This window comes from Bos indicus, chromosome 8, assembly GCF_029378745.1.
Source record: "Bos indicus isolate NIAB-ARS_2022 breed Sahiwal x Tharparkar chromosome 8, NIAB-ARS_B.indTharparkar_mat_pri_1.0, whole genome shotgun sequence".
NCBI lineage: Eukaryota > Metazoa > Chordata > Mammalia > Artiodactyla > Bovidae > Bos > Bos indicus.
In genome coordinates, this window is record NC_091767.1 from 38423742 (window position 1) to 38439744 (window position 16003).

The 16003-nt window shown below is 38.3% G+C and overlaps 1 protein-coding gene across 2 annotated transcripts in view; it reads right to left on the reverse strand.

Moving 5' to 3' along the window:
* Nucleotides 1–8350: 8350 nt before the first annotated feature.
* Nucleotides 8351–16003, reverse strand: part of IL33 (interleukin 33) — a 65248-nt gene continuing 57595 nt past the window's right edge. For both annotated transcript variants that reach the window (XM_070794573.1, XM_019965971.2), the window contains 4 exons: nt 14784–14891; nt 13871–13921; nt 12940–13037; nt 8351–9913 (listed from right to left, as the gene is read on the reverse strand). In XM_070794573.1, the coding sequence (XP_070650674.1) occupies nt 9707–9913; nt 12940–13037; nt 13871–13921; nt 14784–14891 (464 nt within the window). In that variant the 3' untranslated portion in view covers nt 8351–9706. The remainder of the gene's footprint in view (nt 9914–12939; nt 13038–13870; nt 13922–14783; nt 14892–16003) is intronic.

Below are 16003 nucleotides of genomic sequence, written 5' to 3' on the forward strand. Positions count from 1 at the left end.
AAGTTCTACATTTAAGTTAGAAAAAAGTTCATAAAGAAACAGGAAAAAGCTCAAAAAGCATTTCACAGAAACAGAAAGCTGCATAACAAATTAACCTATTAAAGAATGTTCTACCTCAGTAGTTAAGGAAATACAAATTAAAATCATAACATAGTACCGTGTCATTTTACCCATGAGACTTGCAAAAATAAAAAGGTAACAATAAGTAGTTTTGGTTAGAATGTGAAATAAGAGGAATACTTAGACTGTGGATGGGGATGTAAATTGGTATAACCCCTTTGAAATTAAAGAAAAGTAATATAATACCCCATGATTCATCAGTCCCACTCTTAAAGAGAAATTTTTGCACATTTGCCCTGGAAGACGTATAAAGAAAGTATAGGAATATTAACAGCAGTGCAGCTTGTAACAGTGAAAAGCAGAAAACACTTCAGATGTCTTTTGAAAATGATAAGCCTCATTATTCATGAACTAAGAGGAGGGATGGTCTTGACTATCCCACATGTTATGTAGATCATGAGCAGTGTCTGCTATACCATACAACAGGAAGATTCACAATAGCTCAAATTACTTCTTAAATCCAGGAAGTGTTAACATAGTCCATTATGTTCTTTTTTCCTTTCATTTAAAAAATAATTCATAGGTCTTTAGGGATAAAGAGTATGGTGTCAACAATTGGCTATGTGAGAGGAATAATTTGCCAAATTGAACATTGGTATTCTGGAAAGTCTAGAGGGAGAATATACAAGAAAATACTTTAAAAGACAATTTCAAGACCAACATTGAAATCAATTTTGGCTGTCTCTAATTTGTATACTTCAGTTCAGTTCAGTTCAGTGGCTCAGTCGTGTCCAACTCTTTGTGACCCCATGAATCGCCGCACGCCAGGCCTCCCTGTCCATCACCAACTCCCGGAGTTCACCCAGACTCACATCCATCGAGTCAGTGATGCCATTTGTATACTTACTTTGTATTAACTTTGAGACTGACTTACACACAGTAAAATGAAACCATATGAAGGGTGTGGTAAGTTGTTTCACAAAAGCAGAATGTCCTTTCCTCATAGTCTACTTGAGTAACTAATGAATATAACAGCTGTTGTAACAATAGTTCATACCCCATCCATCAACTCATAATGGTTTTATAATGAAGGCAAATGAGTTTTATTCCAGTACCAGACCAGAGTGACTATTTTCTCTCTGTAGCTCTCAGTTAGTAGCATATTTAACAGTGCCTCGAGAAAGCCAAAATTAACCAGTATCATTGGAATATTTGATTCTTACCCAAGGCAATGGCACCCCACTCCAGTACTCTTGCCTGGAAAATCCCATGGACAGAGGAGCCTGGTAGGCTGCAGTCCATAGGGTCTCGAAGAGTCGGATACGACTGAGCGCCTTCACTTTCACTTTTCACTTTCATGCATTGGAGAAGGAAATGGCAACCCACTCCAGTGTTCTTGCCTGGAGAATCCCAGGGACGGGGGAGCCTGGTGGGCTGCTGTCTATGGGGTCGCCAGAGTCAGACACAACTGAAGTGACTTACCAGTAGCAGCAGCATCCTTCCTCATCCATCACTCAGATAGGAATTGTTTGGTTTTTTTCCCAAATGAAAGTAAGAGGAGAGAGAAGGAAAAGGGTTGGGGAGGAAATCTAGTAGAGAAAAAGGAGACTTGGGACTGGGGAGGGAAGTAGTATTTCATATTCTAGGAAAAGAAAATGCTGCTGCTGACATTTTGGGTGGTCATGTTGCATAAAATGACCTCCAAGAAAACAATGAAAGATCGAAGAGTTCAGATAAACTTGACTTCTAGTCCTAGCTTTATTAGTCACTAAGCTGTGATGCCAAATATCATTGAGAAAATGCCTTAATCTTTCTAAGCCTTGGTTTCTTCATTTGTAAACTAGGCAGAGTAACAGAACCACTTTGCAGAATATGATAATGTATGTAAAGCATGTAGCCTAGCACATCGGTGGGTGCATAATCAACCTTAATTTGAAGGCCCTTGGGTTCATGAGCTCAGTGATCCATTTCATTTGTTGAAGTTTTCTTTATAAGTGTTTTTATAACAAGTCTTTAAAAAGAGTTTCCATACTGCCAACCTTATGCTAGGATTTAAGCTGCAATTTTGTGGCGACTAAATCTAGAAGATACAGTGATGAAATTGCTCTCTTACTGAAAACAGAATTAGGTAACAGTAAATCAAGCCCCTTATGATTATACAGTGGAAGTGAGAAATAGATTTAAGGGACTAGATCTGATAGACAGAATACCTGATGAACTATGGACGAAGGTTCGTGCTATTGTACAGGAGACAGGGATCAAGACCATCCCCATGGAAAAGAAATCCAAAAAAGCAAAATGGTTGTCTGGGGAGGCCTTACAAATAGCTGTGAAAAGAAGAGAAGCAAAAAGCAAAGGAGAAAAGGAAAGATATAAGCATCTGAATGCAGAGTTCCAAAGAACAGCAAGGAGAGATAAGAAAGCCTTCCTCAGAGATCAATGCAAAGAAATAGAGGAAAACAACAGAATGGGAAAGACTAGAGATATCTTCAAGAAAATCAGAGATACCAAGGGAACATTTCATGCAAAGATGGGCTCGATAAAGGACAGAAATGGTATGGACCTAACTGAAGCAGAAGATATTAAGAAGAGGTGGCAAGAATACACAGAAGAACTGTACAAAAAAGAGCTTCACGACCAAGATAATCACGATGGTGTGATTACTCACCTAGAGCCAGACATCCTGGAATGTGAAGTCAAGTGGGCCTTAGAAAGCATCACTACGAACAAAGCTAGTGGAGGTGATGGAATCCCAGTTGAGCTATTTCAAATCCTGAAAGATGATGCTGTGAAAGTGCTGCACTCAATATGCCAGCAAATTTGGAAAACTCAGCAGTGGCCACAGGACTGGCAGAGGTCAGTTTTCATTCCAATCCCAAAGAAAGTCAATGCCAAAGAATGCTCAAACTACCACACAATTGCACTCATCTCACACGCTAGTAAAGTAATGCTCAAAATTCTCCAAGCCAGGCTTCAGCAATTTGTGAAACGTGAACTTCCAGATGTTCAAGCTGGTTTTAGAAAAGGCAGAGGAACCAGAGATCAAATTGCCAACATCCGCTGGATCATGGAAAAAGCAAGAGAGTTCCAGAAAAACATCTATTTCTTCTTTATTGACTATGCCAAAGCCTTTCACGGTGTGGATCACAATAAACTGTGAAAAATTCTGAAAGAGATGGGAATACCAGACCACCTGACCTGCCTCTTGAGAAACCTGTATGCAGGTCAGGAAGCAACAGTTAGAGCTGAACTTGGAACAACAGACTGGTTCCAAATAGGAAAAGGAGTACGTCAAGGCTGTATATTGTCACCCTGCTTATTTAACTTCTATGCAGAGTACATCATGAGAAACGCTGGGCTGGAAGAAACACAAGCTGGAATCAAGATTGCCAGGAGAAATATCAAAATCCTCAGATATGCAGATGACACCACCCTTATGGCAGAAAGTGAAGAGGAACTAAAAAGCCTCTTGATGAAAGTGAAAGAGGAGAGTAAAAAAGTTGGCTTAAAGCTCAACATTCAGAAAACAAAGATCATGGCATCTGGTCCCATCACTTCATGGCAAATAGATGGGAAACAGTGGAAACAGTGGCTGACTTTATTTTTCTAGGCTCCAAAATCACTGCAGATGGTGACTGCAGCCATGAAATTAAAAGACGCTTACTCCTTGGAAGGAAAGTTATGACCAACCTAGATAGCATATTGAAAAGCAGAGATATTACTTTGCCAACAAAGGTCTGTCTAGTCAAGGCTATGGTTTTTCCAGTGGTCATGTATGGATGTGAGAGTTGGACTGTGAAGAAAGCTGAGTGCTGAAGAATTGATGCTTTTGAACTGTGGTGTTGGAGAAGACTCTTGAGAGTCCCTTGGACTGCAAGGAGATCCAACCAGTCCATTTTGAAGGAGATCAGCCCTGGGTGTTCTTTGGAAGGAATGATGCTAAAGCTGAAACTCCAATACTTTGGCCACCTCATGCGAAGAGTTGACTCATTGGAAAAGACCCTGATCTGGGAGGGATTGGGGGCAGGAGGAGAAGGGGACGACAGAGGATGAGATGGCTAGATGGCATCACTGACTCGATGGACGTGAGTTTGAGTGAACTCCGGGAGTTGGTGATGGACAGGGAGGCCTGGCGTGCTGCGATTCATGGGGTTGCAAAGAGTAGGACACGACTGAGCAACTGGAATGAACTGAACTGAACTGACTGAAAACAACTATGATGCAGATTATCTCTGTGAATAGTGCCTCTGAGCTGCAGAATTGAAACTTGTTTTGGTATCTACATGTGGGTACATCAACCATCTCAAACTATTCAAAATGAAGCACTTGTTCATTCATCTGTGAATCTGTTTCTCTTCAGGTTTTGCCATCTCAGTGCCTTTGTGCATCTCTGCTCAAGTCAGAAAACTGAATCATTTCCAAATCACTTCATCCTTCAGTTCTCAATCCAGTTCATCTCCAAGTGCTGTTTAAAATCTTTCAAATGTATCTTCAATCTGTGCACTAATTCCATTGTCTACTGCTGCTGCTGCTAAGTCGCTTCAGTCGTGTTTGACTTTGTGCCACCCCATAGACGGCAGCCCACCAGGCTCCGCCGTCCCTGGGATTCTCCAGGCAAGAATACTGGAGTGGGTTGACATTTCCTTCTCCAATGCATGAAAGTGAAAAGTGAAAGTGAAGTCGCTCAGTCGTGTCCGACTCTTAGCGACCCCACGGACTGCAGCCTACCATGCTCCTCCGTCCATGGGATTTTCCAGGCAAGAGTACTGGAGTGGGGTGCCATTGCCTTCTCTGCCATTGTCTACTGCCATCACCTTAAACCAAACATCATTTTAAAAACTTGGATTATTGTAATAGCTCTCCAAATAATCTCTCCACTTCTTTTCTTCCTTCCTTCCTTCCAATCCACTGAATCTCGTCATCTTGCTCGAAAGTTTGATGGATTCCCTTTGCACATAGAGTAAAAACCAAATTTTTAACATGACTTATAAAACCCTGAATGATATGTTCCATGCCTAACTTTTTAGCTTTATCCATCAATATTCACTCCCTTACCCCGTTAATGTGGGAACTGTTTTCCCAGTGTGAGTATTTTGCATCAGTAATATGGTACACTTGAGAAGACTTTACCAAGATCTAAAGAATTAATTTGTTGTTCCATCATGCAGTCCTGTCCAACTCTTTGTGACCCCATGGACTATAGCACACCAGACTTCCCTGTCCTTCACTATCTCCTGCAGTTAGATCAGACTCATATCCATTGAGTTGATGATGCCATCCAACCATCTCATCCTCTGTCACCCACTTCTCTTTTTGCCCTCAATCTTTCCTAGCATCACGGTCTTTTCCACTGAGTTGGCTCTTCAAGTCAGGTGGCCAAAGTATTGGAGCTTCAGCTTCAGCATCAGTCCTTCCAATGATTACTTGGGGTTGATTTCCTTTAGGATTGACTGGTTTGATCTCCTTGCAGTCCAAGGGACTCTCAAGAGTCTTCTCCAGCACCACAGTTAGAAAGCATCAATTCTTTGGCACTCAGCCTTCTTCATGGTCCAACTCTCACTTCCATACATGACTACTGGAAAAACAATAGGTTTGACTATATGGATCTTTGTTGGCAAAGTGATTAACAGATGTTTGAGAAGAGAATGACATAGGACAAAGAAGTTTGGCATATTCTCTGAAAGATGTGTTCTGACAAAAGTTTGCTATAATCCTGAAATGAAGATACAAATAAGAACAGAATAAAATTAACTTGTCCTAGTTATAGATCACTGTGTGTCCTAGAAGGAAGATTAAAAGAAAAAAGAACATGTCCTCATGGTATTACACCCCTTTATGGAAGATAAATTATGCATACATACAGTGCTAGGCAGAATACAGTCAACTTTGTCACTACAGTCAGAGTCATCCATAAGTCTTGAAAAGATAATAAGATGATGGAGACAACTGGATTTTGAAGGAAGCATGGGAAAGACATTGATAGAAAAGAATCAAGAAGATATATCAGATGTGAAAAAATAGACTGGTAGGAATGAATGTTTCAGGTAGAGGAGCAATAAGGAGTCTGCAGGAGAGAGGCATCCTTAGAAAACTAGCAGGTTTGGCCAAAGTGAGCCAACACCTGTTAAAGTTTAATATGAAAAAACAAAGGTGACTAATGCTAAATGTTAAATGTGTATGAGTTCCAAACTTTAATCTGAAAAGATAAATTGCTGAGCATCAGTCAAGTGGTTCTGAACTGGTGATGGAGTTGTGTTAAATCATCAATATCATGTAACTTAATCCTTTCTAGGAACAAAGGCACTTATATGACAGATGGTTACTGTTGCAAAGAGTTTAATCTACTGGAATCTTTTTAAAATGAGATATAATTGACATAAAATTATATTCGTTCTAAGTGTGCTTTATAATGATTTGATATTTGTTTATATTGTAAAATATAACAAATATATAATTATAAAATATTCTTCCAATCCAAGAAATTGGTATATCTTTCCATCTGTTTGTGTCTTCTTTGATTTATTTCATCAGCATCTTACAGTTTTTGGAGCACAGTTCTTTTGCCTTCTTCAGTTCAGTACAGTTTAGTTGCTCAGTCATGTCCAACTCTTTGCGACCCCATGGACTACAGCACACCAGGCATCCCTGTCCGTCACCAACTCCTGGAATCTACTCAAACTCATGTCCACTGAGTCAGTGATGCCATCCAACCATCTCATCCTCTGTCATCCCCTTATCCTCCTGCCTTCAATCTTTCCTAGCATCAGGGTCTTTTCAAATGAGTCAGTTCTTCACATCAAGTGGCCAAAGTATTGGAGTTTCAGCTTCAGCATCAGTCCTTCCAATGAACACCCAGGACTGATTTTCTTTAGGATGGACTGGTTGGATGTCCTTGCAGTCCAAGGAACTCTCAAGAGTCTTCTCCAATACCACAGTTCAAAAGCATCAATTCTTCAGCACTCAGCTTTCTTTATAGTCTAACTCTCACATCCATACAAGACTACTGGAAAAACCAAAGCTTTGACTAGACGGACCTTTGTTGATAAAGTAATGCCTGTGCTTTTTAACATGCTGTCTAGGTTGATCATGGCTTTTCTTTCAAGGAGCAAGCATCTTTAATTTCATGGCTGCATCTGCAGTAATTTTGGAGCCCAAGAAAATAAATTCTGTCACTGTTTCCCCATCTATTTGCCATGAAGTGATGGGACCAGATTCCATGATCTTAGTTTTTTGAATGTTGAGTTTTAAGCCAACTTTTTCCACTCTCCTCTTTCACTTTTATCAAGAGGTTCATTAGTTCTTCTTCACTTTCTGCCATAAGGGTGGTGTCATCTGCATATCTGAGATTATTGATAGTTCTCCTGGCAATCATGATTCCAGCTTGTGTTTCATCCAGCCCAGCGTTTCTCATGATGTATTCTGCATAGAAGTTAAATAAGCAGGGTGACAATATACAGCCTTGACGTACTCCTTTTCCTATTTGGAACCAGTCTGTTGTTCCATGTCCAGTTCTAACTGTTGCTTCCTGACCTGCATACAAGTTTCTCAAGAGGCAGGTTAGGTGGTCTGGTATTCCCATCTCTTTCAGAATTTTCCAGTTTCTTGTGATCCACACAGTCAAAGGCTTTGGCATAGTCAATAAAGCAGAAATAGATGTTTTTCTGGAGCTCTCTTGCTTTTTCCATGATCCAACAGATGTTGGCAATTGATGTCTGCCTTTTCTAAAACCAGCTTGAACATCTGAAAGTTCACAGTTCACGTACTGTTGAAGCCTGGCTTGGAGAATTTTGAGCATTACTTTGCTAGCATGTGAGATGAGTGCAAGTGTGCGGTAGTTTGAGCATTCTTTGGCATTGCTTTTATCCACCATCAAAACACAGGCATCTAAGTGACAAAAACCACCATACATTTGAATATTTTAATCAAATAACACTGACTATAGTGATGACAGAAAGTGTTTTTTAAAGGAAAATTAATCATGTAAAATAAGAAAACCAGGTTGGAAGTCTTAGGTTAAAATTATAATGCAAGTATGTGTTGGCTGTTTGATCTTGGGTTTAAGTCACTGAATACCTACTTTGTGCTGGCCACCATGATGGGCACTGGGAGTGCAAAAATGAAAAAGACACAATCTCTTCTCTGGAAAATTTTACTTAATTTTGAATCACCAAAAATATTAGAGAAATAACTTCCTCCACTTACTAGCATTGATGGATTAGGGTATGTGTACTTTCACTTAAGAATTTCACAATATTGAGTCATTTTATGACAAAATCACTCTGGTCTCATATGCTTTTGAAAAACACAGTTTATTTAAGAATATGAACAATGTAATGGATATATTTGGTTACTTAATAGTAATCATTTTAAGTATATTATACAGATACACATCATCAACATTTAGTGTTTTTCAGAGGAATGATATAGATTCTGTTTTTATTGTTGTTTTTATAGTTAAATTATTGACAAAGTAATGAAACAAAGATATATTGTTCTATAAGTTTTTGCCCTCATATAGTAATTCACAGCCTCTTTTATGTTGCACCAGCAGTTATAGTCAATATATCTCAACAACTTAAAAAGCCTACACTTTCAGAAAAAGTCTTATTTTGTAAGTATTTTGTCATTATGTTTATCATTTATTGTCAGTATTACACCTATGAAATATTACAGTAGAAATTGCAAAGGTTTTAAAATAAGCAAAAACTAGTAGTTGAGAAATGTTATTATATGATTGACTATAAACTTTAGTACCTTAGTAACAATAAAACACAAAGATGTTTAATGAAAAATATTGCCACCAGTAGGTTTATGTAAAATTCTACAGCATCAGGTAGAAAAAGCAGAGTAAATATATTGGCATGAGAGATCAGGTGATGTAGAAGTGAGGTCAGGGAGTACAAAAGGACACAGTTGGTCAAAAGAAAAGAGGAAGGAACAAGTCACACATTCCATAGTAAGCAGGGTCATTGGAAAATCAGACAATAAAAGGAATTGTGCATGTGAGAAGAAAGGATTAGAAAAAATTTTGTTTAAGGTGATGAATATATCAAAAGTCATGGGTTCCTGAAAGTCAGGGTCAGAAGGACATATGAGGGATAGCCAGTTATTGAAATTGTAATATTAATCCTGTGTCCCATGTAAGCTCTAGTAGGCTGAGGACTCCTGGCCCTTCCATAGCACTTGCAGTCCATGGTACTTGGATGCCTGAACATATGTTGTGGCTCAATGCTTTGAAAAAAAATTCTAGTTTGTTAGATATTCCTAATAATTTCAGTTTTATGTCTGAAATAAAATTTATTTTACTTTCTAATGTAAGAATGCCTTACTTAAAGTTAATGCAATCTATAAAAATTGGAATTTTAAAAATGAGAGATGAAATTATTCACTTTTAAATACTAGATTTAATTTTCTTAATTTTAAAATTATTCTTGCCTTTTCACATATTCATATTACCTGCTTAGCCATTTAGGCATATGAAATTTTGAGTATTTATAAACAATCTTGATGTTTTATTCTGGTTGTGAAATGGTCAATCTGTAGAGCTTCGAGTTGTCTTTTTATTAGTGCCTCTGTCTCTTTATATCTCATCTTTTTTGCAGTGGTAGCTATTTGGGCTACTCAACCCAAGATCTGCAGCTTTCCATCACATTAAGTTTGAGAGCTTAAATGTGATATTCTGTGAATTTGAATCCTCAGGGTGTTCCCCTCTTTTAATTAGAGCTAGTTGGTTATCCTTTACTCCTAGAAACACTCCAGGATTGCTCTTACATTCAAATGAAACACACTGGGAGGACGTCTCATGAAGGACAAAGAAGGTTTGTTCTGGCAACTGGTTTTCACATTTTTGTAGCTGAGGAAAACAAGAGAGAAAGTAACCAATATGTGAGTGGAAGTTCAGAGTCAACTTTACATCCCTGTGTTGAAAACTAAAACAGAATAATTATTCATAACTTGATATTTCTAGCAAGCCTGCTTACTGGATAGGGGATAGGAAGTGGGGAGGAAGTGAGCAGAGGGCCCAAGTAGGGGAATTTGATTTGATTCACTGATAGTATATTTTGAGAGACATAATGGCTTAGAATAAGTGGATCTTCATGCAGTAGTTCTGGATTCATACTTCTCTTTTTGCCATGTGATATCTCTGAGAACTAGACACTTTGCTTTATGTTTCAAGTCTCAAGTTTTTATTGCAGCCAGTTTTCTAGTTCAACCCCTAACTTACCCATAGATATGTGAGTGATATAAATGAGTATTATTTTAAGTTATCAAGTGGTTCGTTACACAGTGTATCTGACCAATACAATGACTTCATAAGAGAGAATTACTGTGAGAATTAAATAAGACAGTACTTAACCTTTAGCACACAACTTGGTATATATAATAAAGCTCATTAGGAGTCAGCTTGTATTGTTGAGTAATTATATATGCCAAACACTGTTATATAAACTTAGAAATGTTTTGTTAAGGGAGATGCATCCAGAGTTTACATTAGTACCTTGCATGGCTATACTGCTGTTGTTGTTCAGTCACCAAGTCGTGTCCAACTCTCTGTGATTTAATGAACTGCAGCACGCCAGGCTTCCCTGTCCTTCACTCTCTCCCTGAGTTTGCTCAGACTCATGTCCATTGAGTCAGTGATGCCATCCATTTTACCCTCTGTTGTCCCCTTCTTCTCCTGCCCTCTATCTTTTCTGGCATCAAGGTCTTTCCCAGGGTATTGGCTCTTCAAATCAGATGACCAAAGTATTAGAGCTTCAGCTTCAGCATCAATTCTTCTAATGAATATTCAGAGTTGATATCCTTTAGGATTGACTGATTTGATCACCTTGTCATCCAAGGAACTCTCAAGAGTCTTCTCCAGCACCACAGTTCGAAAGCATCAATTCTTTTGTGTTCAGCCTTCTTTATGGTCCAACTCTCCCATCTGTACATGACTAATGGAAAGGCCTTAGCTTTGGCTATATGGACCTTTGTAGGCAAAGTGATGTTTCTTTTTTTTAACAGACTATCTGGGTTTGTCATAGCTTTTCTTCCAAGGTACAAGTGTCGTTTAATTTCATAGCTGCAATCACCATCTACAGTGATTTTGGAGCCCAAGAAGATAAGTCTGTCACTGTTTTCATTTTATCCCCATCAATTTGCCATGAAGTCATGGGACCAATACCATGATCTTAGTTTTTTGAATGTTGAGTTTTAAGCCAGCTTTTTCACTCTTCTCTTTAACCTTCCTCAAGAGGCTGTTTAGTTCCTCTTTGCTTTCTGCCATTAGGGTGGTTGTCATCTGCATGTCTGAGGTTATTGATATTTCTCCTGGCAATCTTGATTCCATCCTGTGCTTCATTCAGCCCAGCATTTCACATGATGTACTCTGCATATAAGTTAAATAAGCAGGGTGACAATATAGAGCCTTGATGTACTTCTTTCCTTAGTTTGAACCAGTCCATTGTTCCATGGCTGGTTCTAACTGTTGCTTCTTGACCTGCATACAGGTTTCTCAGGAGGCAGGTCAGGTGGTCTGGTATTCCCATCTCTTTAAGAATACTCCACAGTTTGTTATGATCCACAGAGTCAAAGGCTTTAGCCTAGTCAATAAAGGCAAAAGATGATGTTTTCCTGGCATCCCCTTGCTTTTTATATGATCCAACAGATGTTGGCAATTTGATCTCTGGTTCCTCTGCCTTTTCTAAATCCAGCTTATACATCTTCAAGTTCTCAGTTCACATATTGTTGAGCATACCTTGCTGGCATGTGAAATAAGCACAATTGTGCAATAGTTTGAACATTCTTTGGCAGGGCCCTTCTTTGGGATTGGAATGAAAACTGACCTTTTCCAGTCCTATGGCCACTGTTGAGTTTTCCAAATTTGCTGGCATATTGAGTGCAGCACTTTCACAGCATCATCTTTTAGGATTTTAAATAGCTCTGCTGGAATCCTATCACCTCCACTGGCTTTGTTTGTAGTGATGCTTCCTAAGGCCTGCTTGACTTCATACTCCAGGATGTCTGGCTGTAGGTGAGTAATCACGCCATTGTGGTTATCTGGGTCATTAAGATCTTTTTTTTGTACAATTCTTCTATGTATTCTTGCCGCCTCTTCTTAGTATCTTCTGCTTCTGTTAGGCCCATACCTTTTCTGTCTTTTATTGTGTCCATCTTTGCATGAAATGTTCCCTTGGTATCTCTAATTTTCTTGAAGAGATCTCTAGTCTTTTCCATTCTATTGTTTTCCTCTATTTCTTTTCATTGTTCACTTATCATGACCAACATAACAGTTCTATTTACTAACTGAGGAAGACAGGGAAGTGAATCCTGTGATTAGAATGTAGGTTGTTATGCTATCTCTATATCTTGGCATATGGAAATGTTTATGAACCCACCTCTTTAGCAGTTTCAGACTATAAAATGACTTTTCAGTTGCCCAAGATAATGATATTTTACAAGGAAATACTGCCTGGAAGAAAACAGCAGTTCCTACAGCCAAATAGAAAGGATTTTATATCATTCTATTCAGCAGTGCTTCTCAAACTTTAATGAGTCTATGTACCTATGAGTACCTATGTACCCAGGAGTACTTATGAGTCTCCTGGAGATTTGTTAAAATGCTTATTTTGATTCAGTTGTGAGGGAGTCTGAAAGTCTACATTTCTAACAAGCTCCCAGGTAATGCTGCACTGCTGGCAGAGACCAGACTTTCAGTAGGAAGGCTACACATGCCAATTTTACTCCCTTCCCTATTTCAGAAGCAAGGTATTAATTGTAACTGATTTTGTTTTATTTACAATATTACAAACAAAACTTCTTCGAAGTACCGCCAACCCCCAAATCTGCACAGATGAGTAGAGTCAATCATGACAATTAGGTGCATGTTTCTGTTACCTCCACAGAGTGCTCCTTACTGTTGGCATGCAGCAAGAAGTCTTTGTCTTTTGTGGGGCTCAGGTTTACCATTAACTTCCGATGACTGCCACCACCATCTTGCAATTAAAACACACAAATTATAAAGTTAAGAATTGTAACTCATTTTAATTTAAATGAATTTAACACCCAGGAAAAGAGACCAAGATGTAAAATGACTATTTCATTCACCAACACATCTATTAGAAATATTTGTACCCAGATAAAACTAAAGAGTCATTGGACAGTAAGGTGTAATTCTAAGGCCCTTTAGGAGAGAAGTTAGTTTTCTTATATGCTTTCTAATAGTAGAATTGAGACTCTAATGGGTATTGCTCTCAGTGTCAGCTTCCGTGTCTGCATAGAAAGCCACTGATAGTTGTCTCCCAATATCTAACTCCTCTAGAATATTTCCAAGCCTGCCTTATGTAGCAATATGTCTTAGTTCTGACCAACATGAGGTGAATGGTACAACTTCCAGGTTGTGTTCTTAAAGGAAATAAAACTCATAGTTTGTCTTCCTCTGTCCTTCTGATAAGATATTTCATGGTGGCAAGGAATCTTGAATCATGTAGATGCTACAGAGCCACAAAGATGAAAGGAGCTTGGTCCCTGGGCAACATGTTGAACTGCCATTATGCCCTAGCTAAAACAGAAATAAAATTTGTGTAACTTAAGACACTGTTATTCTGAATCTCTGTTAAATGCAGCCAGTTTGTCCTAATTATTAAACTGCAAAATGGATGAGATGGAATAAGTCCTTTTAAAATCTAAAATCCAATATTTTTTACCATGAACTGGGTAGGAGAGAACCTTCTGAGACACCTTCCTTTCCCATGGAACATGTTTGGATTTGTCTTTACCCCTAAATTTAAGAATTCTAGCCCCAGAGCTACCCAGCTCCCCAAATTACCTGTTTCACTTGAGGGGAATTGGGAATCATAGTAACGGAGTAACACCTTGTCTGAAAGAGAATGCATAAAATCCCTTTAGTGAGATATAATTTTATCAAATGATTTCGGTTTCAACATATATAACATCAGAAAACATCCTCTTATTATGTGTCAATAAAAGCAAAACTTTTGTGGCTTTGAGAAAGGTCTTAAAAATGTATAAATATGCTCTGAGGATTTCTCCAACAATGTTGGTATTAAAATATTTAAAATGTTGTTCATAGCATTGGTATACTCTTTTGCTAAAATTACACTCTATTCTATGCTATGCTATGCTAAGTCACTTCAGTCGTGTCCGACTCTGTGTGACCCCATAGACGGCAGCCCACCAGGCTCCCCCATCCCTGGGATTCTCCAGGCAAGAATACTGGAGTGGGTTGACATTTCCTTCTTCAGTGCATGAAAGTGAAAAGTGAAAGTGAAATCGCTCAGTCGTGTCCGACTCTTCGCGACCCCATGGACTGCAGCCCACCAGGCTCCTCCTTCCATGGGATTTTCCTGGCAAGAGTACTGGAATGGGGTGCCATTGCCTTCTCTGGAATTACACTCTAGTGGTATTGATAAAACTGGAAAGACCTAGTAGATATTAATAATTTAATGACAGTAAATATGTGTGGTACTTCCTTCCATATTTCACAACAGATGCGACTTCTCAATATCATCATTCTTCCTTGATGAACCCTGAATAAGCTTCTGAATCCTCCCCAATACAGTGATATTCAAGCATCTATTGCCAGTGCATTGGAGTAAGCACATAGCATGAAATCTATTAGCCATATCTGAGTTAATCTATTGTTTACAGTTTGCTAAGTTTATTAACTTTTACTTTACTAGTCATCATTATATTATTATAGACAAAAGGAAATAGTCTACCTTTCTCTTGGTTGTCTATCAAGTCCTCCACATAGATCTCATAGCTTCCATCCTCCAAAACAAAAGTAATGAACTGATCGTTGTATGTACTCAGGGAAGCAGAATGTTCTGTAACAAGTAAAAATCTTGTCATTAAGAATTTAAAAATTTGTTTCCATGAAAAATCTTTTGGAAATTAAGAAACCTTCTAAATGTGTTGTGGTTTTTTTTTGTTTGTTTGTCTTTGCAATTTGAGTTGTACTTTGTCTATCACCGTTGAATAGATGAAAGTCTCAGGCACAAACTTAACATAGCTCAAAGGTTGAGCTACGTTATGGGATCGTAAGATGCTAACCATCTGCATGAAGGAGATCAAAGATGCTAGCCTCCTGTGTGAAGGCCATGGGAGGCCATATTAGTGTGCTTAAGGGGAGGGTTTGATGGGGAGAAAGAAACCGGAAAAGTGATAGATGTTGCCTGAAGAAAACTCTGCTTCTTAATTTATATGATCTAGGGAACTGTGGACAACAGGGGACTGTATTTTGATAGACATGGATAAGTGAATACCCATCTATAAAGATGGAGTTACTTGGAGACTTTCAACAATCCTGGAGGATGCAAGTGTGAGCCTCATTTTGTCTTCTGGCTAAAAAAACTGCAACACTTAAATCAGTACTCTCAATTTTTTTAATATATCAGCACATGCAAAAAATGATATTTCTGCAGCATGCTGGGGTAAACTGGGTCAGATTTAGAGACTACATATATAGGCCCTAGAGGAAAAAAAATTATATTTTATTTATAGTGTAAAATTATGCTAAAGAAAATAATATATAAAACATTAAGAACTTTAAATATTGAATTTATTCACATGTGTGTGATATAATTTAAAACAATCAACAATTATTTAAAATTTTTGAGTTGAAATTGTATTTGAAAATATAATAGCTCTTCCTTTTCTTTCATTGTCAAAATGTTGAAATTTGGAGAGATAATGTGTTTTTTTCCCCCCCAAAAAGGATAATATATTTTTCTCAGGAATTATGTAGATGAAATTCCAATCCATAGCAAGCATTTCAAAACAATAGTATAGTTCTGACTATAGAGTGCACAAGTACTGTTACAGCAGATACCCTGTACTACTTTGGATACCACTTAAAAAGGACAGAAGTTTCTGATATACATGAAATTGTAGAGTTGGGGCTGCTTCTTGCACCAGCACTTGCGAGGGTCCCATGTCC